At 40.5% G+C, this 22,433-nt stretch overlaps 1 protein-coding gene across 1 annotated transcript in view; it reads left to right on the top strand.

Annotated features, from left to right (window-relative positions):
* The first annotated feature begins 1,173 nt into the window (after positions 1–1,173).
* Positions 1,174–22,433, top strand: part of dars1 (aspartyl-tRNA synthetase 1) — a 31,409-nt gene continuing 10,149 nt past the window's right edge. Inside the window, exons 1-9 of the mRNA XM_040027372.1 lie at positions 1,174–1,196; positions 7,552–7,654; positions 10,597–10,626; positions 10,979–11,036; positions 12,732–12,824; positions 14,039–14,141; positions 18,681–18,783; positions 19,495–19,575; positions 21,220–21,279. Coding sequence (XP_039883306.1) covers positions 1,174–1,196; positions 7,552–7,654; positions 10,597–10,626; positions 10,979–11,036; positions 12,732–12,824; positions 14,039–14,141; positions 18,681–18,783; positions 19,495–19,575; positions 21,220–21,279 — 654 coding nt within the window. The remainder of the gene's footprint in view (positions 1,197–7,551; positions 7,655–10,596; positions 10,627–10,978; positions 11,037–12,731; positions 12,825–14,038; positions 14,142–18,680; positions 18,784–19,494; positions 19,576–21,219; positions 21,280–22,433) is intronic.

Below are 22,433 nucleotides of genomic sequence, written 5' to 3'. Positions count from 1 at the left end.
ACTAAAGGTTATGTTGTTTTGGTTGAAAAGTGAGCAGCAGGAAGGCTGCTTCCTCTATCAGGAGCTCCTGTGGGTAAGAGCCTGAGAAAAGCTTTGATGACACCCCCACTGTATTCAAACCACCATCAGTCGCTGTGCACGTCATTCCTCCAAAGGTCACTGGATACCTGGATGCACTTAGTGCACTCAACCAAAGGCGTGAAAGTAATTTCATGGAGTGTCACTTTTAGTGTTCATGTGGATGTGTAAAACAGCCCACACATGTGGTCACTTTTGTTGTTTTCCTTGTGTGTATGTTGCCATTGGTGGGCTGAGTTCATTAGTTCAGATGTTACTTTCTTAAATGTAATTGTTTTGTAACCCATCAGTGAAATAAGAGTGATGAGCATACAATACATTTTTTTTTCTGGAAATAAAGTGCCATCAGTGGAAGTCACTTAAGACCACAGTCTGCAAATAGTCAGTTTTTTGCCACCAAAAATAATTTCTGTTATTAATAATAGTAACTCTTTAAAAAAAAAAAAAAAAAAACAAAACATTAATATGTTCTGTTTAATCTGCAGAGTCCCACTTTAATTCATGATAACAAAGAAAAGTATGTGCATTGTAACTGCTTACTGGAAAATTCTTTGAGCTTGGTATTTTAAATCAGCTGCCAATATTAAGTTTTATATTGGGGAACATACATTTTCTTTAATTTCTATTGTATAATATTATAACAGACTTTGGGCTTAGACATGATGTCGTTTTGGATCTAGGATTTACATCTGTTATCTCAACCTGTTTTTAGAGAATACTCTTTTATCGTCTCAGTCTGAACATTGACTTTAAAAAAAAAAACAGGAGAAAAACAAAGGGCTTGAACGTGCTTCCTTGATTGTTTTGCACCTTTTCAACAGATTACTCTTGATTTCTATAAATTTCCTTCATTTGTTTGCAATAGGGCTGTTTTGTCTGCTCTGTCAACCTGCCGGATAAACCTCAGTCAGTCGGAACTGCGTAGTGTAATTTAGTTTCTAGCCGGGATCTCGAACATCCGGTATTCTGTGCGCCGTCAAAACAGGTCCCTTGTTCCCGTGCCCGTGCATGCTGCGAACAGCTGATGTCGTGCTCCTCACTGTCACACAGTCGTGAAACATTTTCTCCCAAGTTTTTACAAGCGAATAAGTCGACATGACGAAAGAAGAATTGCAGGGGTAAGAATATGAATAAAGTGTTAAGCTGTGCCTCAGATCTCAGAGCGCAAAATGATCTTACTGCGGTATGCTAACTCGGAGAGCAGGCGGCTAGCATTGCCTTAATATGACAGATGATTGCATCAGACACTTTAAAGTTCTGCTGCTGCAAAATTAAAAGCTTAAAGGTGTAAGAAGTGTGAGACAAAAAACAAAACGAAGCCATGACTAGCTTAACCTGCTCACATTACTGTAAAATTTGACTTCATACTGGCTTCACTCGATTTTCTGGTGAGAAGTTTTAAGAAGATAATACGACCTCTTAGAAGTGGTACAGGTGTTCTGATGGTTTTATAAGTGGGTTAAAATTGTTTTAAAATATTATACTTGTGTGTCTTTGCAGCTGAGTCAAACCTGGAATCTGAATTAAATAATGTCACATTTAAGCAGATCTTTCACACATTAGCTGCACTATATATATACTCTCAATGCGTCATGTACAGCTGTGATCAGAAGTTTGCATACTCTCATTACAGGCATGAATGTTATGGTAATTTTTAATTGGAATGATTTCTTTGAACTGTTTTTTTAATTCCAGGGTGGAATGATTGTACAGTATAAATCTTTAATGAATTAACAAAGAAAACGGGACAAAGGGGGAAAAATAGCTGTGCTTTTCTTTAGTCTAATGTTTAAATCCAAGGTATACATACAGATTTAACTGTATACATACACTCACTAATTTTAATAGTGCTAAATGTTCTAGGTCTTTTTTTTTTTTTTTCTTGAAAGCCCCATTGTTAAGACCTCAGTAGTGATCACGATTGGCAACAACTGGTAGTTTCTCTTTCGAGCACGTAGCTGATCAAAATGCCAAGATTGTCAGCTCTAACAATTGTACACAAATAGTGTTCAGATGTGTCACCACTTCGCCAAAGTTTGGAAGATGTTCATAAACAAAACAGGAATCACCAGGGCTCAAGCCTGTCATGAACTGGAAACTACTGTATCACCATCGTCACTGTCCACTGCAGAGTTTTATATCCGGTCTTTAAGTGATGACGTGATGAACCCTGCTTCCAGGCCCAAACCACTCTGCGTTTATTAAGGCTGCTGTGTTTTTAATGTGTTTTAATGCTTTGTATCGTGTTCTGTTTATTCTCAACAAGTCCCTAAAAACAGTCAGTGACCACTGTCGGCCTCTCTCGGCTTTTATTACCACTATTCATTTTAAAGCTCAGTTTTTAAAACCTTACGATGTAACTACAGCCCAGCTGATGCAGCAGTATAGTAATGACTAACCTCGTATTGCAGTTGTTCTCGTGACTGAAGTTCGGTCCATTTACAGCATCCTGCCATGTGATTGCATTTTTTCCCTAACCGTTGGGAATCCTCACATTAACACATTGGAAAAAAAGTTAGCACTCATCCTCCAGCTTCACTGTGTTTATATTATGCTAACATAACTGTGTTGCTAGCGATCACGTAGCACATCATTATGTACCAGCGAGCCAAACCTGAGTAACCCTACAAAACATCACTGCTGTTTACTTTCCTGTCTTCATTTATGTCGGAAATGATAGCAGAGCTGTAGGTCTTAATTTGTTTCAGAACTCTCTCAGTCTGAACATGGTATATTTTATTTAGCTGGAAACTAGCGAGCTAACTCCCGGCTAACTTCTAACTCCGTTAAATTTCATAAATTCTGTTTTCATGGATGCCTGCATGTTAAACTGGTCCAGCAGCCACACTGATAATTTTATTACAGATGAAAGAATTTAGACAGTTTTTCAACTCTGAGTGATGCCGCAGTGATAGTTTGACTTAGGGACCTGCAGCAGAGTTTGGGCCCAGGCATGGCTAATGACATCAGACTTAAAGAGCAGATTGCCATGGACTAAGAGGCTGCTCACCAAGAAAGAATCCCATGCTCTAAAGTCAATGCTTCCAACTTTGACTGTAATTTGCAGTTGCCCACATTTACAAGCCAGATGCCTTCTAGAGAAAAGCTTTGAGGTCAAATGAGGCAGAGATTGCTAATAGGAGGAGTAAAAGTCAGGCTTTTAGACTTAAGACCACTGGGGCATCTGTCAAGCATGGTGGTGGTAGCATCATGTTTTGGGGCTTAGTTGCTGCCAGTGATACTGGTATAGTGCACAGAGTGAACTGAATAAGTAAGGAGGACTACCTTTAAATTCTTCACTGCACCTAAAATCAATAGACAGTTGAAACTTTGATTTAATTGAATGTTCAAACAGGAAAAAGATGTCAAACACAAATCAAAACTGGTTTTGGAATGGATAAAACAGGCTAACATTAAACTACTGGAGTGGCCACGTCTGTGTGAAGAAACCAACCAGTTTAAATGAACTCTACCAAATCTGCCATCAGTGGTCAAATCTCCAGCCAGAATCCCAGAAACTTGTTGATGGCTACGAAAAATGTCTGGTCGAGGTGTGACTTACTGAGGGACATTAAACCAAATACTAGTGTATACTTTTGACCACAAGTGTAATTGCGAGAGGTCAGCTATTCCAATTATCCTTTCACTTTAAAATATGATAAACTGATTCTATTACTTGCAAAGTTGAAAATAACTTTTACTATCATCTGTTCTCCTTTAAATGATAGCTGTGGTTATCTTAGGTTTTTGGAGGTCTGTATTCATTTTAAAGAAAATAATCTGGTGAGCAGAATGTTTGTCCTTTTCATACATGATTAATAACTTAAGAAGGCTAACAGCCCAGAGGATTTTAAAGAATAACTTTACTGGACAAAGGTAGTTTAAAAGTCACGTTTGCAGATGTCAGACTTGATGGTTTTTGTTCATGCTCATTCTAGAGTCTGCTTTACTCGTGCCATTTCCATTTATGGGCCACATCAAAACTTTAAAGTGGATGGTTAAGTCATTCAAAACTACAATAGACCATGAGTGAGTCACCATAAAAATAAAAAATCAGCACGTGTAAAGCAGAAAAAAAGTCTAAAGTAAATATCACGGTACTTACAATATTTGTGTTGAGACTGCCAGCTTAGTTATTTGCAGACAAGCTGCTGTAAAGCTTTAGATTAATATCTCACCAGCCAGTTTGAATGAGTGGAGTCACCAGCTTGGTAGCATGAAATAGAAGATTAATAACACATCAGTTCCCTTGTGTGTGCTGTCATTTTGCGTAGTGTTTCTCTCATTTCATGTTATTTGATATCAGCCACTGACATTATAGCTATAATCCTTAATCCCTACAGCTCCATGAGTCTATTATTGCCATTAAATGACTTGTGAAAGTTGAGAGGTGCAAACGCAAAACATGTTTGAAGTGGCATGCGTTTTATTGGCTATTCTGGTAAGAGTCAGTAGTTTATAACTGCTTGGAAGGAGTCATAAAGGAGGAGGAGGAAGAAACAGGGAAACTGGGAGAGCCAGTGAAGTCAATGACTTTTAGCAACTTTAGGCAACTACAGGGGAAGAAACTGCTGAAGACACCAAGGAGAATGTCCCTAGGTAGCCTAATGTATTTGTCGCTAGGTCACGTCAGTCAACGCTATCCCAACCTCTATTTGTTGCTAGTATGTTTTTTAGCCTGCAGTGTCTTGAAGTTGCTCAATATCGCTGATGTTCAGTAGTCTCTGGTTGGTGTGACGTAGCTAGACACATCCCGTGTAGACAGTAGAAATGGCACAATACCACTTTTTTATATCCGGTATCATAAATTTCGATATCTGCCGATACCGATATGAAGCCGATATAGTCTATTTTATAATCAGTAAAACTGTTTTTTAATGTATATATATCTTGCTGCATTTTGTATAAGTTCATACTCAAATTTAAAAAGACAAAACACTAAAGCTATTCTATTATACCTGTATGCAAAATTACACTGCACCCAAAATATTTTGCAGTTCAGTAATACTGATCTTTTCATTTGAACTTCTAGCAGAACTTTAAATCTAAGTATTTAAAGTAATATTTCAAAAAGTAATTTAAAATGCAATTTGATGCAGATTTCAAAAACTCTTTCTTTCTGAAAAAAAGAAGCACATCAGCACAAAATAATGTTTATGTTGAACAACTAAAAACATCAGGTTGTAGAATGGACCCTTTTATACTTAAAGCTTAACATAAATAGACATCCAGAGTGGAAAGCAGTGCAAATAAATGCAAACACGGCTTCATGACACTCATCTTTTGTCAAGATGGATGTAAGTGTAAGCTGTTTCTATCACATTTAACCTGAGAGTGGATTTTGTGTAATTTCTGTGCAAAACTTAACACAAGTATGAATAAAAGTGTCTTTCATAGGGTTTTTCTGAACCACAGAACTGTTTAGGCTGCAACACTGTTTTTTTTTTTTTTTGGTTTTTTTTTTCCAAAGTAAAACTTGAGTCCATCCATTGAACAGTCAGACTTAGCTATGACAACGCACAAACATCTGAGCTCCATGTATCGGTTGTTAAGCTTAACGTAGGAATGCTTTACAAACGTTCAGAGATGAACTTACACACTTGCTTTACTTCTCTGGGAATGCTTGCTTGGAGATGAAATGCCGGTTTGGCAGCACGTAGCGAGGCTCCAGATGCTTTCGGTGTGAAGTAACTCCAGACCACTAACGGGTCTCGCACGCAACAGCCGCTCTGTCACGTGATGCACACTGCTCCAATGTGCTAAGGTCAATACCTGGGTTAGTTTTGTGAGGTGCTTTTGTGAAATGTAATAGATGGAGTTAAATTTTTATTTCTCCCCGATATCCATTCCAGTAATTTAGGTCTGAATCGGACTGATACTGTATATCGGCTCGGTCCATCCCTAGTACGCAGGGCTATTATGTGAGTATAAGAGCTTTCTGCTGCTCTGGTGACATCCTTTACACTGCTGAGTCTCAGCCAATGACTGAGACAATGACTGGTACCACTTTGTTTCATATTAAACTATTATTAACTGTTTGTCTTTTATGATATGGTAATATTAGAAATGTTGTTACAATAATATGTTGTGTTAGGACTTGGTAACTGTTGGGCACACGCCCATGTGATCTATACTATGCATGTGTTAACTGACAACTGCAAAAAAAAAAAAGCTGACTGTGCAACATATGGCAGTATGTCTGTCATTAAATGATGTGTTTTTTAACAAATACAAAGGCTTAGAGTTTGTTGACTATAAATGCATGTGGACATCTGCACCACAGGCTGATCTCACTCGCCTGAGGGGGGAAAAAAAGGCTGTTGATCCAGTTTAACGAATTCAGCCGGTTGGCAGAACACATAAATAATCCAACCTGAGTGCATTTTAATTGGTCTGCTTCGTGCCGTTTTCATCCAGGTTCCAAACACGCTTATAGCACCAGGTAGCAACAGACCAACCAATAGGCTGCCTCAAACTGTCTTTTAAAACAGGATAATGTGACAAAGAGTTTTAGGTGTAGGTGAGAAACATTTGACTTTCATGTGTGCTGAATTAGAATGAGCCTCACCACCTGATTCGTGGTGTATTTTTTGTCGTTTCAATGGGAAAATATATGGTGTGGTTCTAAATCATAAAAGATCTCAGTGGTGGTTGTTGGGACAGTGGTGTCACTATTAAATTTGGATCCTTGGGGGAAGTACGAGTTTGGTCTGAAGTCAAAATATGTTGTGATTTCTGTGTCTTGTTTAGGTTTTATTGCTATTCATAGTCGGCCTTTGATCCGTGTTATTTCCTGAGACTAAATAGGAGCGGGTCCTTTATAGATTGCGTGCTTCCTTCAGGACTAGACACCTGGTCTCATTCATACACCTGTCATCTTAGCACACGTTTACAACAGCTGACGGAAAAGCAAAAAGTCCCAATATTTTATATGATCGTTTTATCTCTGCTTATCTTTTTTACCGTTATGTTCTTTTGTGACTTACATGTTCACCTACATATGAGAGTGTCTGTTGACCTGTTGCTTGCGTAAACCAAATTTTTCTACAGGCAAAAGTTGAATACTTATCAGCTCCTGCGTTATGTTGTGCTGTGTAGTATGGTGGTTGTTGTGCAAATACAGACATCTTTTACTTTCTGATAAGGCACGGTGTTATCACAGTGTTATCATAATTGAACGAGCTCCATTTTTCTATGTTAGATTTTCAGGCTAGCATCTTCTTAAAGCTGCACTGTTTATCCAGGCGATCTTAGTTCAGACTTTTCTCTGCCGTGCCTCTGTTCACACAGGCTCCAGCAGTTTTTGTTTGGAACAACAATGGGAATAAAAGTAGTGCATACTTAAAGGCTGGAGGTGGTGATGGTTCAGAATTAATTTTCCCAGGCGGTCAATAACTTCCTCGTGGGATGCACAAGAAATAGGAGGTGGAAGTCGAAGGAAATGTTTATGTTGTGCATTTCTTCCTGTTTCAGGGCAACAGAGGAGGAGCAGCAGGCTCAGTCAAAGAAAGCCCTGAAGAAACAGCAGAAGGAAGCGGAGAAAGCTGCAAAGAAGGCTGAGAAACAGGCCAAAATGGTCAGATGTTTTGTTTTCTTCTGTTTTGTTGTTTTGCATCCGCCACCCTTGTACAGCTGGTAAGGGTGTGACGTGCTGTTGTGTGGGCATTTGGGGTTCAGCTGGGTTGGAGACTCCATTGTTTAAGTATTCCTGTCATTTTGGCTGTGTTTATATCCACCCAAACAAAGTGCTATTTTCTTCTACACCAAGTGAAAAGTTCCTTCCTAGTATGCCATTTGAACCATTTTGCCACTTATTGTAATACTGTGCTTTTGCCCACCATAAATGAAGCTGACAGGTGTGTTGTGTTGGGTCGCCAACCTTCTGTCCCCTTCACCATGTTTCATTACAGCACACTCCATGTTTCATATTAACAATAATTTAGTCCATTATTTGCTAACATTTTATTCTGTCTTAAATGTTACTAGTACTAGCTGTTGTTGTTATTACTACTAGTGGCAAGCCCACAGGAAGGTGGGTTTCTTCAGGCTGTGCCCAACTGTGCCCTTGGGCTAAATTCTTTTCTTTGGTTTTCTGAATCACTTTTGTCTGGCCCCTCACGCTAAACTAGGTTACTGGGCATTATTGGGATATGCAAACCCCTCCACTACAATAATGTAGAGATGGCCAGGAGGAGATCCTGGTGCAGACTGGATGAGCTAGAGAAAGTGGTTGGAGAGAGGGAGGTCAAGACTTCTCCGTCTACACTGCTGACCCAACGACCCAGACATGAATGAGAGACAGAAAAGTAGGGCTGGATGATAGAAAGATAAAGATAAAGATGGGTCAATATAAAGGCGATAACTGATTCTTTCTGTATTTTATGTTTGAAGATAGTGCCGCATCATACCAATCATGTTGAAACAGAGTTGAAGCCGCATCATGTTGGGCTGACGCACAGAGTGTAGGAGGAGCAGCTGCCAGCAGCACATGTGCTAATCTCTGGGCTGCTGCAGCCTTACACGCTAGTATTTCAGGAGTTTGAGCAAGATAAATGGCAACAACAACAGAACATGTTAATGTCAACTTGAGCAACAGCATTACAAAACACAACAACCCAGCAGACGCAGCCTGAGGCTTAAACACAAGGACATTGTATAAGAGAAGGGTCCAAGGAATTTGGCTCCATGGAGACATTCCTACATGGAGCCGCATGCGCTGCAAACTGTGTCGAAAGCATGTTTCTGCAAAAGTAAGCACTTACAAATTGCAAAATTAAACGTATATCTTTGTTTAGGAGTAAAAAGGAGCATTTAAGCTTGGCAGAAGTTATTATTTCATCTATATTGTGAAACATGTATGGGTATCGATTGATATAACCTAAACTGAGATATCACCCAGCCCTACACAAAATGAACAATGGATAGATGGGATACTAGATCTTTCAGCTGCAAAGACTTATCTCCCCATCACACCAAGTGAAATGAACACATTTTCCACCAACGTGCAGATTGAGTAATATGTTTCTTGATGTCCAGTGACGCAGATGGATTAGTTGTTAGCGGGCTTCTGTAATGTCACAGTAACTAGTGAAGTCACATATTTATTCATATTACACAAACTTTGACATTTTGCTGAACTTCTGCTGTTGCCCAAACTTAGGCTGATGATTGATCTGATAATAGTGGTGTTTTTTTTTGTACTAAACACAGCGAACAGCAGCTCCACCCACTAAATGGTGTGCAGATATGATGCTGCACATCCTATCCTGTGTTATCAGAGAACTGAGAGAGAAGCTGTTTGCTTGTTTAAACACGTGATTCGGCAAGCCTGCTAACCACTTAGCCTTTTGATGCAATTTTGGCTTCCAGATAAGGTCCTGACAATGTTCAGGTCACATTTGCTAATCGTAGTTTCAGATTAATACGCTTCTTTCCCCTTTGAGCTGTATTTGCTATGAAGGCCATGTAGAAGCGGAACAAAAGTAGCAGAAAGTTTGAAAATTGTGAATTGGTAACATTTCTCCAATAATGAAATGCACAGATATTAATACTGATGTGATCTTACATATTTTTCTTTCCCCTAGGCGTACCTTTAGAGCAGAATCTGCAGGATATAAATAAGGGAATCTTTAGAAAATGTGCCATCTAGTTTGACACCCTTTGCATAGTCGTGTCATGACTGAAGTGCCTGTGATAGTGAAAACAGCAAAGAATCCTTTCTTCCAGCTGAATTCATCCAGTCAGCATGTTTCATGGAAGAAGCAGGTGCTGTCACTGTTTAATCCACTGGATATTGCTGCCTCTATCGCGCTGGAATAGCAAGCATTGCCTAGGGGAAGAGCTCAAAGCTGAACCGAATGTTTATTGGGCCTTAGCTGCGTTATTTTCTGCTTTGCGCTTTTTTTGCAAGGGTTTTCTGCCAGCACTTGTCGTTTTTGTGGGACCGATGGGGCTCGGCTTGCCTCGTGGCCGTAGCCTGTTTGCATGCACTTGATCACAAGCTGTAATATCATCCATCATGTGACGGGATTTTCACAGCAAGAATGGGCGATTCCAATTCACTCAACTGCCACTAGATATTTCTGTACACCAATGTCAATTTGCATAGAAAATGGAACTGTAACTTTTCCAAGACTCGATCTCATCGCGCTCTGAGAGTTATTTGCCCAGAAGTCAGCGCGGAGATAAAGAATATCTGTTCACTTACACTGTTTCTATTACAAAGCAATATCTCCTGCTGCCATTACTCATTGTCTTTGATGGGCTGGAGCAGTGTGTGGATAAGCTGTGCATTCTAAGCATCTAAGTCTTGGCTCTGGGATTGAATTGCAGTCTATTATTTGTATTTAAATCCCTGGTAGCGTGAGATGAAAAATCGATTTACATGCCTGGTGTAAAAAAAACAAAACAACAACATTTTAAGTTGGATTTTTTAAACTTTTAATTAATTGATAGTCCTCTTGTTGCGATTTCTTAGTTATTTGTCCTTTAAATCCCTTTCTCCTCTTTGTGTTTCAGGCTTCTGAACAACAAAGCACAGAGGAAGATGTAAGTGCCTCGTAGAGATCACAGCACTCGTCCTCCGATACAAGTTCTCTGCTTTTATGACTGACTTTGATTTTTGGCTCCTGTGCATTCACACCGTGGCAACAACTTGTATGCAAATACCTGCACGCAAACCTCTCCCTGCCTGTTTTCTGTTCAGTTTTTTTTATGATAAGCCCCATTATCTGTTGTGTCTGTCTAAGATGTAGTAGACAGACAGACGTCAGAAGCTTATGAAGTCAAAGTGGCAGAACTGTCTCGGAGAACAAAAAAGTCCACGTGCATGCGTCAGTACTGTTTTCATTTAATGGTTAAATGAAATGCTGCTAAAGATTTCACCCTTTTGATTTTTAAGGACTTTGCCAAGGACCGATATGGTGTGTCAGCTATGGTCCAGTCCCAACAAAAGCTGGGTTAGTATGGGAGCTACTTTCTTCACTCATCGGCATTTCATATCTGAAAGCGGAAATTGATTTGTATTGAAAAAGAAGACAAAACATCTTTTTATTAGATTTTTATTAGATTTACATTGCCATATAGTCCCATTTTGCTCCTTTATTTGAGTAGTTCCACATGTTGCAGTGTGGAAATACTCAATTATGTTTCTGTGCTTGCCAACTTGATGGATCACTAACATTAGCAGGAATGTTTGGTTGTATCCTAAGTGATGAAAATGATGTAATGAGAGGCTGACGTGATGGTTCATAAGAGTATCAGAGTTTCTGTTGACACAACGATAATATAGGAGGGAGGTTTTATTATTGTAAATGTCATCGTCGGCGTGTCTTTATTTTATAATGTTACAGAACAACTTTATGATTTTGATAGCAGAGTCTGCCTGAATTTGAAAGACTGAAAGAAATATCTGAATATTTGATCATTTGTTCTTATTATTTATGAATGAATGAACTAACAGTAAGACGATACCATAGATGCATTATACACACAGACTTGGTTTCTATCTCTGATCCAGTAGCTTGGGAAACTTCAGTAGCGTTATTAATAACATGGTGAGGGAATAACATTTTAGGTCTCCATCATAATGTAACAAATATATTTCTGATAATGAAATTAAAAACAAGGACAGACTGAAATGAGTCAGCTCAGTGCTGGAAACAGGAAGTAGTGTAAGACTACAGTTAAAAGTTAAAAGGTGACAGAAAAACAGGCTCGAGTGCAAAAACAAACAGAAAAAGGCTAATCAAGATCATTGCCGGTGGCCCGGCTACTAAGCCGCCGTCAAAAACAAAAGATTCCAAGTCGGTTATACAACAGTGACGTAGGTCGGACACTTTTTGGGGAAAACAGGTTGAGCATTGGTGCAGTGGTACAAAGTGTAAACTCTGCAGCATGTTTGTGTACACGATGACTTCCCAATCCAGAACTTCACAGTTGAGCTTTTGTCTGGCTGTCAGTCATACTGATTTAACACGATAACATCATGAAAAATCCTTTTGGTGTCATCTCTGGTCGCCATTTAAGCGATGCTAGTGATAATAGCGGTAACGTATAATGTTTGATAAACGAGGCAGCAGGCGGACCTGTTGATGTCGTCCATCTGTCTGGATGCACTTTCAGCTCCACTGGCAGCAAACAAAGTGGTGCCTCCCTCACCTGCATAGCAAGCTCAGCCACGAGGATGGAGCTGGAGCTGGAGCAGAGGTGGGGGCTGAAACCCGAGGGCTTTCATGTGGGTTGACAGAGTTCTCAGCCAACAGGGCGGCTCTGTTTTCTCTGGTGTAGCCTCGGTGTCTGCCTTCTCTGCTCACTGATAATGAAGAGTAAGCATGCCTCTGAGTAATACAGGTGAAACTAGAGTCAATTTGTCATGGAGCACAAAGAGAGCAGACGAGTTAGACAGCTTTTGGCAAGTCTCCTAGTGTTTCTTATTTATTAGGCATGCCTGTAATTTGAGCATTTTATTGTCTGCACTTTTACACGTGCACAAGCATGCTCATTGGCTTTTCTTTCTGCCTTTGGGAGTATGTAGGGAAGAGAGGGGAGGGATTCTTTGCACGCAGGTGGGGAAATGGAGGAAGCAAAGTCCTTTGAAGTAATAAAAATATTTTGTGTGTGTGTTTGTGTGTGTGCGTGCGTGTGCGAGCCAGACAGGGAGTTGGTCCGGGTCCAAGACCTTACTCCTGAGAAAGCTGACCAGCTGATCTGGCTGCGCGCCCGAGTCCACACCAGCCGAGCCAAAGGTGAGATCACCTCCCCCTTTGTTCACCTTTTGTTTTTCTTTTGTTTTTTTGGTTCTGCAGCTTTCTTTTGTGTGAAAGACACAAACGGCCATGATTAGATGCCCCCTGAGCTAATCCGCCGTGAACTATACTGAAAAGTTTATAACATCTGCCCTGGGGTCATTTTTATTCACAGCAGCACTTTCTCTTCAAGATCAAACAGCAGTGGCATTTGGCTTTCACTTGGTGTTCCATTTCAAATGATGTAAATGACAGACATCGCTGTCTTTAGGTTCAACACTGGAGGCCCTGTGCTAGAAGAGAAGCATAAAGCTTTTATTGCAACTTTATGCACCAAACACTCCCAGAGTAAAATCAGAATTTTAAAAGACTTTTTGCTCCTGTTTGTGAAATAATTTTTTTTAAGATTGTGAGGCGTTACAAAGCCGATTTGTTTTTCCACTTGTTAAGCAGATTGACAACCTGAAGGTGTTTTTGATATCACCGTCAGGCTAGCTTGTCACTGCCAACTGGAAGATCAGATAACCTGTCCCCCCTCAGTTCCAGATGCTGGCAGTCACGAAGCTTCACTGTTTGAATACAATAACCCTCTGAGCTTTGCCTGGTTATTGCTCCTCTCCATAAACAGTGAGCCTTTTGCAAATAAACTATAGTCTCTGTGATGTTTTTTTTTTTTTTTTTTTAACCATTTCCTTTAAAGATAACTTCCAGAATCAAGAGCCACTTCCTCTCCACTTGTGTCTTCATTCTCTGCTCGCTGTAGGATGTCTGTGTGAGCAGAATAACATCCTGAATTGTGTGAGATGAGGTACATCTGTTGGTGGGATTTTGGCATCGCTATTATTTCCACCACCCGCCCTGTTCTCACAGGCAACAAACATCAAAGTAACTGGGTGGTCTGATTATCTCCTGCCCTCAGTCTTTGTGGCTAACGTGTTTACACTCTTCCTAGGTCCCTGTATATGTTTGATAGGAAGGTAGCAATCAGCCTTTCTCCACACAGTGCTCTTCAAAGACAAGGCTCTGTTTGCAAATGTTTGACACTTCATCTGATCCCTACAGCTGTGAGACACTCATCTCAAGTCACACACACAGCCCTTTTGACTGAACAAACCTACTTAGCTTCAGACAGAGTGCCCAAGGTATTATTCTGACAAGGCTGTTATTCTTGTATTGTAAAAAGCGAGCTCTATCTATTGTTGTTTTGCTTTCAGGGAAGCAATGCTTCTTGGTCTTGCGTCAGCAGCAGTTTAACGTGCAGGCACTGGTCGCAGTGGGGGATCGTGCCAGCAAGCAGATGGTCAAGTTTGCCGCAAAGTAAGTACCGAGACTGTTCTTCCTGTCAGAGAGGGCAGAAACAATGGTGGGAAAAAAAACCTTGGCCATAATGGTCCACTGATCCATTTTCACACGTCTGACCGAGGTGGAGGGCGGGGAAATCAATCATTTTTTCACTTGGCAGTAAAAGCTGGCTTTCAACAGGGCGGAATACAGCAGTGGCCTAATGGGGCAGTTCCTGTCAAGATGGCAGATACAGCTCCTTGGATCAGAGGAGGGAGAAATACTTAAGAGCCAAGAATCATTAGTCATGTTAGCAGCCAAACTGTAGCCCATTACTGGTAGTCGATGAATGGACATAACCATCCACGGATGTGCACTTTATTAAAGAAACAAAAGGGGTGTTGCTGATAATGATGTTAGATTAGGCTCGCGTTAGAGGTTTGCAGCAGGGCTTATTTGTTTAAAAAGAAACCCTATTGGGATTTTAAATTGACACAAAAAATGATGCATGATGATTTATGATGCACCTGATGTAATTTACTGAAATATGCAGTTTATTCATTAAAAAACCCAAACAGTTATTTTGAAGTACGCCCAGTATTTAGTGAATTTAAGAGGGAAGAACTTAATTATCACATAATACATCTTCTTAGACATTGCTAAATTAAGCATAAGGTAACACCCCGACTGTAATCTGCAAGACTGAAATGACAGTTAAGACATGGGATAACACTGATCTTAAGCAATGCAGGGATTGCAGTAATGAGTGTGTGTGTGTGTGTGTGTTTTTTTCTTTTAAAGTGTAGCTACTATTCAGTTGCACAAGTGTGAAAATGTTTTAAGCCTATCACACCAGATAGGCTTAAAACATTTTTAAACATTTGAGGCTTATAAGTTGGCATGAGACGATTTGATTGAAAACTGCCAAACATCTTTGGAGTGTCGTCAACCTCCGTAACGGGACGTTCGAGACGGTGACCTCATTGGCAGCAGGCGCTGCTCACGCTGCATTTCCCCAGAGTTTTTCCTACCTTGATCCTTGATCCACCCTGAATACATTCAAAACAGTCTGTTGTATTAGACTACACAAAACTACACAACTAACCGCTGAACAAATATTAATTTCATGTAATGCTTGTGATAACATCGGCTTTCTTTTGCTACGGTTTGTTGAAAACACGAGACTTGATGAAAGATGTAAGTAATGAACGTTGGTTTTAATGTACACAGCTGTCTGAGCCGTATGTAAACAAGTCGGCGCTGCTAAATGTTTGATGACAGGCAGCATGTGCCTAAATTACCATTTGACACGCACGCATTATGTTCATGTTTTCAGAAATGAGGCCCTGAGATCTCGGTGTAAGTTTGTTGCGGTATCGTGAGGTTCATGGGAAATTTAACCCAGACACAGGCAAATTTTTCTAAAGAGGTCAAGGTCACTGCTGCTCAGACCAGAGTTTTGACCTTAACTTTGTAACAAGTATCACCAACTGCTGACACAGCCATAGTTCCTCTTTATAGTCACTGAGCTGGCCTTTTTCTTGCCGCTGTTGTAATATGGCATCGGGGCTTTCAAAATAGCTCCAAAGACAGGCAGAGAGGGGTCTGCAGCTCCAAACTGTAATTTCCTTTAAGCCTCAACATTTGAACCCCTAACAGATGAAATGAATAACACCAACCATGTATTTAAAATTCGATTGCTGTGGTAATCCCCGGTGTACAACATCCACACCGACACTCCCTGACAGCTGCAGCCTCCTTCAGTAGGACGGTGTGCGCTGTCTGTGCACTGAAACTGCCCCAGAACAGCCCGAGCGACACTACGAAAAAGCCAAGGGTTTAGCCTGACCAGGAAAAAAGCTCAACAGGATGCTCTGAAAAATGCTTGAGCTACAGAGTCGCCACAGAACCGAACATCCAGGTCCCAAAAACCACACGAGCTCCTGTGGAGTGTTCATGTTCCTCAGTGGGACTGGGCTGTGTGGGCAGCTTATAGAGGCCCTGCACGATACTTGGCAATTTTTGGGGGTTTTTTTTTTTATGTTTTGAAAATGAGGGTACGTCAAAAGATGGTGCCTTTTACTATATATAAATTTATATATAAATAGTGTTCTCCTTGCACTGTAACATATTTTTGTGACCAGCGATTTCTTTTATGTGCAGCACTTCCTCAGTCTTGTTCTGCAACGTTGTGGTCGGACAGTTGGATTGTTTTGCAATCTTATGCCACCTGACAGCCTAACACCACAGCAAGTGAAAGTGATGACATGGTTGTCAAGACAACACCATCTTGCATCAGAACTAAACAACTGCAAAGTCATACCACTTTGCAGTTGCTTACCAAGCAGGTTTCCAAAACAACATTGTTGCTGTGCTTCTGTTTGTAGTTGTATCTCTAAGAACAGGTGGCACTATCACTCCTGTAGCTTTGTGGTGCACATTTAGTGTCAGACAATGTGGTCTGATGATTGACAAGCTGATTGAGACCCTGGATTACAAGTAAATCCCCTCATAACTGCTCTAAGGACGGAGATTGCATTGCTGAGAATCCCCTTACTTGTATTGCATGTCCAAGTGATCATCCGTCCATTCTCACAGTTTAATTAAGTGATCTTCTGCCTGTGCTCAACCTTTACTCTCAAGTACCTCTCAAGTGCTGAATGTAGAGCAGCGAAGAAATTGTGGCTGAGCTCTGAAAAGGAACAACATGTCAGTTGTTTGCTATGGAGTTGGTCGGTTTAATTCAGAGCGCTTTTTAAAACTGTTGGTTGTTTTTTTTTTTGTGAACAGCACTACTTTGTGATGCTGTACTGTACCTGGATGTACACAGATTTGGATTTTAAAACTGACAGGAGGCAGAGTAAGGAACAATTATGTTAAAAACGAGTTATTTTTCATAATTGTTGTGTGGCCGGGGAAGAGTACGTGTCATCACCTGATGGGGGTTATTTATTTATTACTTTATTTAACAAGGAAAAACCCATTGAGATTTAAAATCTCATTTACCTGTAAATGAGCTTCACTGTCCTCTGAGGTCATCGACAGGAGGCGAGAATCCTTCTTTTTAATGCTGATATGAGGCCATTTAGAGTGATATGCTGATTTTACTGTTGGTTCTTGGGGTTCAAAGTGGTATTATAAGATGATACATGTTATAACTTCGAAGCTGAAGAAATCTGAAAGCGACTACAGCCAGGAATTTATGTTGTAACACTTGTTCAGTCAGCTAAAGTTAGAGGCAGTTTGGAGTCAGGCTTGCCGAACCAGTCAGCTTGTCCTTCCTGGATCACTGATTCGAGCGCTCGCTCCCTTTTCTCTTTCCTTCTTGTGTTGAATGAATCTGTTTCTGTTGGTGTGCGCTCAGTGTGTTGTCATTAGACTTTTGTCCTGCAGCGGAGGTTATTAATGTGGGGACTTATTTATCTAGCTGATCTCCGACTGGAGGGGATTGGGTCTGGTGGCAGCTGTCGTGGGGCTGAAGGGACGGCGGTACCCCAGCGTTCGGTCCCTCATTACTGCTTTGTAATGAGAACGAGTGGTGGATTACAGCGGGTTTCCCATCTGGCCGTTTGCTGTGAGACAGTGGGCGTTGTACCTCAGATGTTACTTTGGGTTTCAGTGAGGAGCCTGTGCAGGGGGATGCTGCACTGTTGTTTAAAACTGATTATAAGGAAATTAGAAAGGGTTCCCCTGGTATGCTGTGGCTCACAAGAGGGAAATTCTTACCCCAGCTCTCAAAGTCAAAGAGTTTTTGTAGTAGAGCTGGGTACTTTCCAGGAGCTGTAGTATGAGGCAAGTTTTATCAAAGCTTACAAATCCCCCCTCGAGCCCCAGTGCTCGTGTTTGTTTATTTTTCCTTTGTGACTGAAATTATTGTTTCAATAAGAAAGTTAAGATTGTGCACATTACTATAATTTATCGTTCCAGCTGAGTTAAAAACTGTTGTTGAATTGCTTAGCTGTTTGATATGGCCCGAGTCTCACCCAGGTCTTTAAATAAACACCTTTTGACAAATAATGTGGTGATAGAAATTTCACCACATGGGGCCTAAAATAAATTTTAGTGGGTAAAATGGTTTTGCAGGTGTTTTTTGTTTTGTTTTCTTCCCATGTGAGATAAACAATCACCAACAGACACCCATTTGTTTAAAAAATACATGAAAAAGATGAAAAGGATAGCATATTCTGCCTTGTTGCAACCTGTTAATTTGAATCTAATGTAGTCTCACGTTCACGATTATTATGAACAGGGCAATGTGGTTTCGTACGCCACAAGCTCTTGCGGTATGTCAATTAGCCCATATGCAAATATCAGTGCTGTTTTTATTTTAAAACACATGAGGGGGGAAAAAACCCTTAAAAAAACCTACCGCCCAGTCAAAAATCACTCACCCATATACCCCGCACTATCCTCGGTGCATAAAAGCATGACAAATGTAAAAACTTGTCTACAAGCATTGTACATACTTTAACGGATATGTGGTTTTCACAGTTGCTCGTCTTTCCAAAGAGATAAATCTGTTTTGTAACTAGCGTGCATCACTTACACTTTCCTCCCCCTGAATGTTTCCACCAGCATCACCAAGGAGAGCATCGTCGATGTGGAGGCGACAGTGAGGAAAGTGGAGCAGAAGATCGAGAGCTGTTCCCAGCAGGACGTCGAGCTCCACGTTGAAAGGGTTGGCACTTTCACTGCAGTCCTTAATGGGCACTTCTTAGCAGACAGACATGTAAACATAGAGAAGATAATACAGTTGCTTTTAAAGCCGTAGATGTCTCCTACACATATAAATAAAAAATACCAGAGGGTGTATATTTTGCCTCCCAGCATATGCAGTGCGTACGCACCCAGACAATGAAGCATCCATAATTCATGTTATTCAAGCAGGTACCAAAGAGGTTTTCACTGTAGCGCATTGACCATTTAACTCTTCCTTTTAAACTCTTGATTTAACGCAGTATCTGAGCTTTAAGTAACATCCATTTTATTTATATGCCAAGAAAATGAAACAAAAGTCACCTCAAGGCTCCTTTTTACTCTTACGTACTGTACTGCAAAAGAATTTGATGTAGTGAATGCATCAAATTTTGGTGAATGGGATGAGATTTTCTCTGCTATGATGCCCAATGTAAATGAAAAACATAAAAACACAAAACAATAGTTGACAGCTATGGTTACCAGCAGCACGTAGGTGATTTTCTCACACATTGATGAGGTTTTAACAGATGCAGCTTTTAGCCTCTTTCATTTTCACCTTCTTCGCCTGTTTCTGGAGTCCCGGGACTTTCCATTGTCTCAGCATCGAATAAAAACATCGGTGGTTTGTCACACTTTTAATTTTTTGTGATTTTTTTTTTTTATTTTTTTTTTGATCTGTTTCTCTTCTCAGATTTTTGTCATCAGCCAGGCTGAGCCTCGTCTCCCGTTGCAGCTGGAGGACGCTGTCAGGCCTGATGGAGAGGGTGAAGAGGTGAGGATGAATGGGGGGATGGATGAGGGGAGTCAAAGTGCAGTTAGAGTATTAGCTGAGTAATTATTATTCATTTGGACATCATTGGTAGCATTTTAGGTATCTTAAAAACTTCTAAAAGCAGACTCTCAGTGTAAAAAGAACAAGTCCTGATAGTTACTGTGTGTGTGCGAGTCCATTCACTGTCATGGAGTGCACAGATGGGTTTAGTCTGACTACACAATGAATATAAGTCCGTTTTTATCTGAATACTTTATATCAAAAGCAAAATGGAAACGCATTCTGTGCATGCTGAGCTCTAACGGCGCTCTTTCAGTGAGACTGTTTTCAGTGAGGAGAATGGAGATTTGTGTTTTTGGCAGAGTCAAGGATTGGCTGATTAAACCTAATCACCTTGTTTGAATCACCCTCCTCATGCAAATGGTGATTTCATCGCACAGTGTTTATAACAGCCGGCTGCCAGTGTTGAGGGAGTTCTCTGAATTGCAATTAAGGAATTGTGCAGTGATGCAGAATCATTCAAGAAAATCATGAAGCATTTAAAAAGCCATTCTTTTTCCTAGCTGCAGTATAGGTGGTTAGAAATACATGTAAACCTTTGAGGCTGCTGGTTTAGCAGCACCAAAAAACGATGGCTAAGCGGAATTCCAGCTCAAAGCAGTTGGCTCTGTTTCCTGATTCAAACCAAAAAATGATTATTCTAGTATAGAGGATCAGCTACAGCTCCCAGATTTGCAAAGTGGAAACATTGAATTTTCCAATAATAACATTCCTGATGTAGCCGTTGAATCGGCTTAACACATAAAACGGCAGGATGTCATTTTTTTCGTAGCTTTAGAGCCATCGTATCTGCTGTGGAATTATACATCGCACTGTACATGCGTGCACATTAATATGAGTCTCATCAATGCCAAAGACAGCTGAGGGCCCATCATTGTTTATCCAGTAAGCTAATATCTGCAGCTGTAGCAGCGTCTCAGGTGTTTTCTGTTGGGATTCAGCATGTCAGTCACAGACTTGTAGCAGCACCTGCTTTCCCCAGAGACACTAGCCTCAACAGCCCTGTCTGTCTAACTGTCTGCCCATCTAACAGTTTGTCCCTCTGCGTGTGGCTGTTTGGAGCAGGATGTGGCTACACAGGCTATTAGCTCAAACCCCTGTGGGTCTTCTCAGGAAGCCTGACATCCACGACCCTGGAAGGAGCGGCTCTTCCTGTGATGAAACATTTACTTTTCAGTTGTTACCTTTTTCCTTTTCTTTATATTCTTTTTGTCCTGTTGTCCCACATTGCAGGTGTCTTTTATTGCACTTGACTCTGTTATACTCACTGAGCTAAGTAGGTAGATGTGGTAAAGCTGCAGGAGAATGGTAGTTTTGCATTGTTCCCAGGAAGGTTTTTGCAGGCTGATTGCATTGTTTTAGGTTTGCAAGCTGCCAATAGCTTTAAAGCTAAAAATGATTTGTATTTCTTTTTTTTTGTTATAGTTTTTCCCTGTGAGTTGTGAAAAGCCCCTAAAATGCTTCCATAACACTGACGGCGAACACTCCTGTGTGAATAGGAGGAGATGAATAGTAATGATTTTTAATATTTCATAGGCTGAGGAGGTTTTGGTAGGATGAATGTGTTTTTGTGTTTGTATTCAGGAAGGCAGAGCCACAGTTAACCAGGACACCCGGCTGGACAACAGAGTGATTGATCTCAGGGTAAGTTTCTATCATCTGTGACCATGTGAGTCTGTGAAAATTTGCATTTGGTTTGATACATGTAATATTGCAGTTGATTAATGATGAATTTTTAGCTGTTTTAAACTAAGGTGTTCATAAAGATTATAAATTTGATGCTTTATGGGTGCTTCCTTTGTGAGGATGTCCTACCCGAAGGCTTGGGGTTGCCTCAATGTCTCCCTGGAAGAGTTGGCTGAAATACATGGATTTAAAAAAATAAAAAATTTATTGCCATTATAACAACAATAATTTTACAGCTTACATTCTGTCTCCTAGTACAGAAAACTTCTACCACAAATGTAGGCTGTTGGAGAGTGAATGTAAAATATTTGTGAAGGAATGCAAACAACAAACCAGCGCACCTCTAAAAGTAAAGAGAAAAGGCTGTGATTTAGTGGGCTGGTGATATGAATCTTATACAGTGCTGAGAGATGTGCTAAACTTATGCGAGCAGCAGAAGACACTAAGCCGCAAAGTGTCTCATTGTTTTGATATGTTCCTCCCACATGGAAGATGCGACTGGCAGGAAGGCAGCAACACCACAGCACAGAGCCACTTTGTTCACAAGCTTCACAACAACACCTGCTTCTGCAGCACTGTGCACTTTGAGCTCATGGACTTGGGTCTGTCATCAGTTTTGCTCTTAAGAGCCCGCTGAAGCTATAAAGTGCTTCCCACACTGGCAAACTCTTCAGAAGGGAACCATAAAACGCCTCTGATAATTATGTAGTTCACATGAAACTCCATTTCTAACTTGAACATTTTTAAAGTTTAAAAGTTTAGTTTTAAAAGACGGCTGGACTTGCAGACAGTTTCTGGACTGTCATCTGGACGTGCTGGAGTCCAAACAAATCCTCTAACACTAGTGCTCCCATTACCTCAGCCTTCAAGATGTAAGAAATGTGATTGATTATGAGCCCTACGTCATGCTAGTTTGTGATTAATCATAATATTTGGTCTGTAAAAACTGCATCCAGCTTCCTTAGATCAAATAAAAAAGGTGATAAATCTGCGTTACCTATGTCGCTGGCTTTACAAACGCAGACAAGCGCGACACCCAACAACAAATTTTATCATAAACCAGAAGGAAAGAAGAAAACTCTGAGAACTCATTTTCTACAAAGACCGATTCC

This window comes from Simochromis diagramma, unplaced genomic scaffold (assembly GCF_900408965.1).
Source record: "Simochromis diagramma unplaced genomic scaffold, fSimDia1.1 OVJJ01000343.1, whole genome shotgun sequence".
In the NCBI taxonomy this organism is placed as follows: domain Eukaryota; kingdom Metazoa; phylum Chordata; class Actinopteri; order Cichliformes; family Cichlidae; genus Simochromis; species Simochromis diagramma.
Note: the sequence above shows the minus strand (reverse complement) of the source record. Positions and strands in the feature narration are given on the sequence as shown.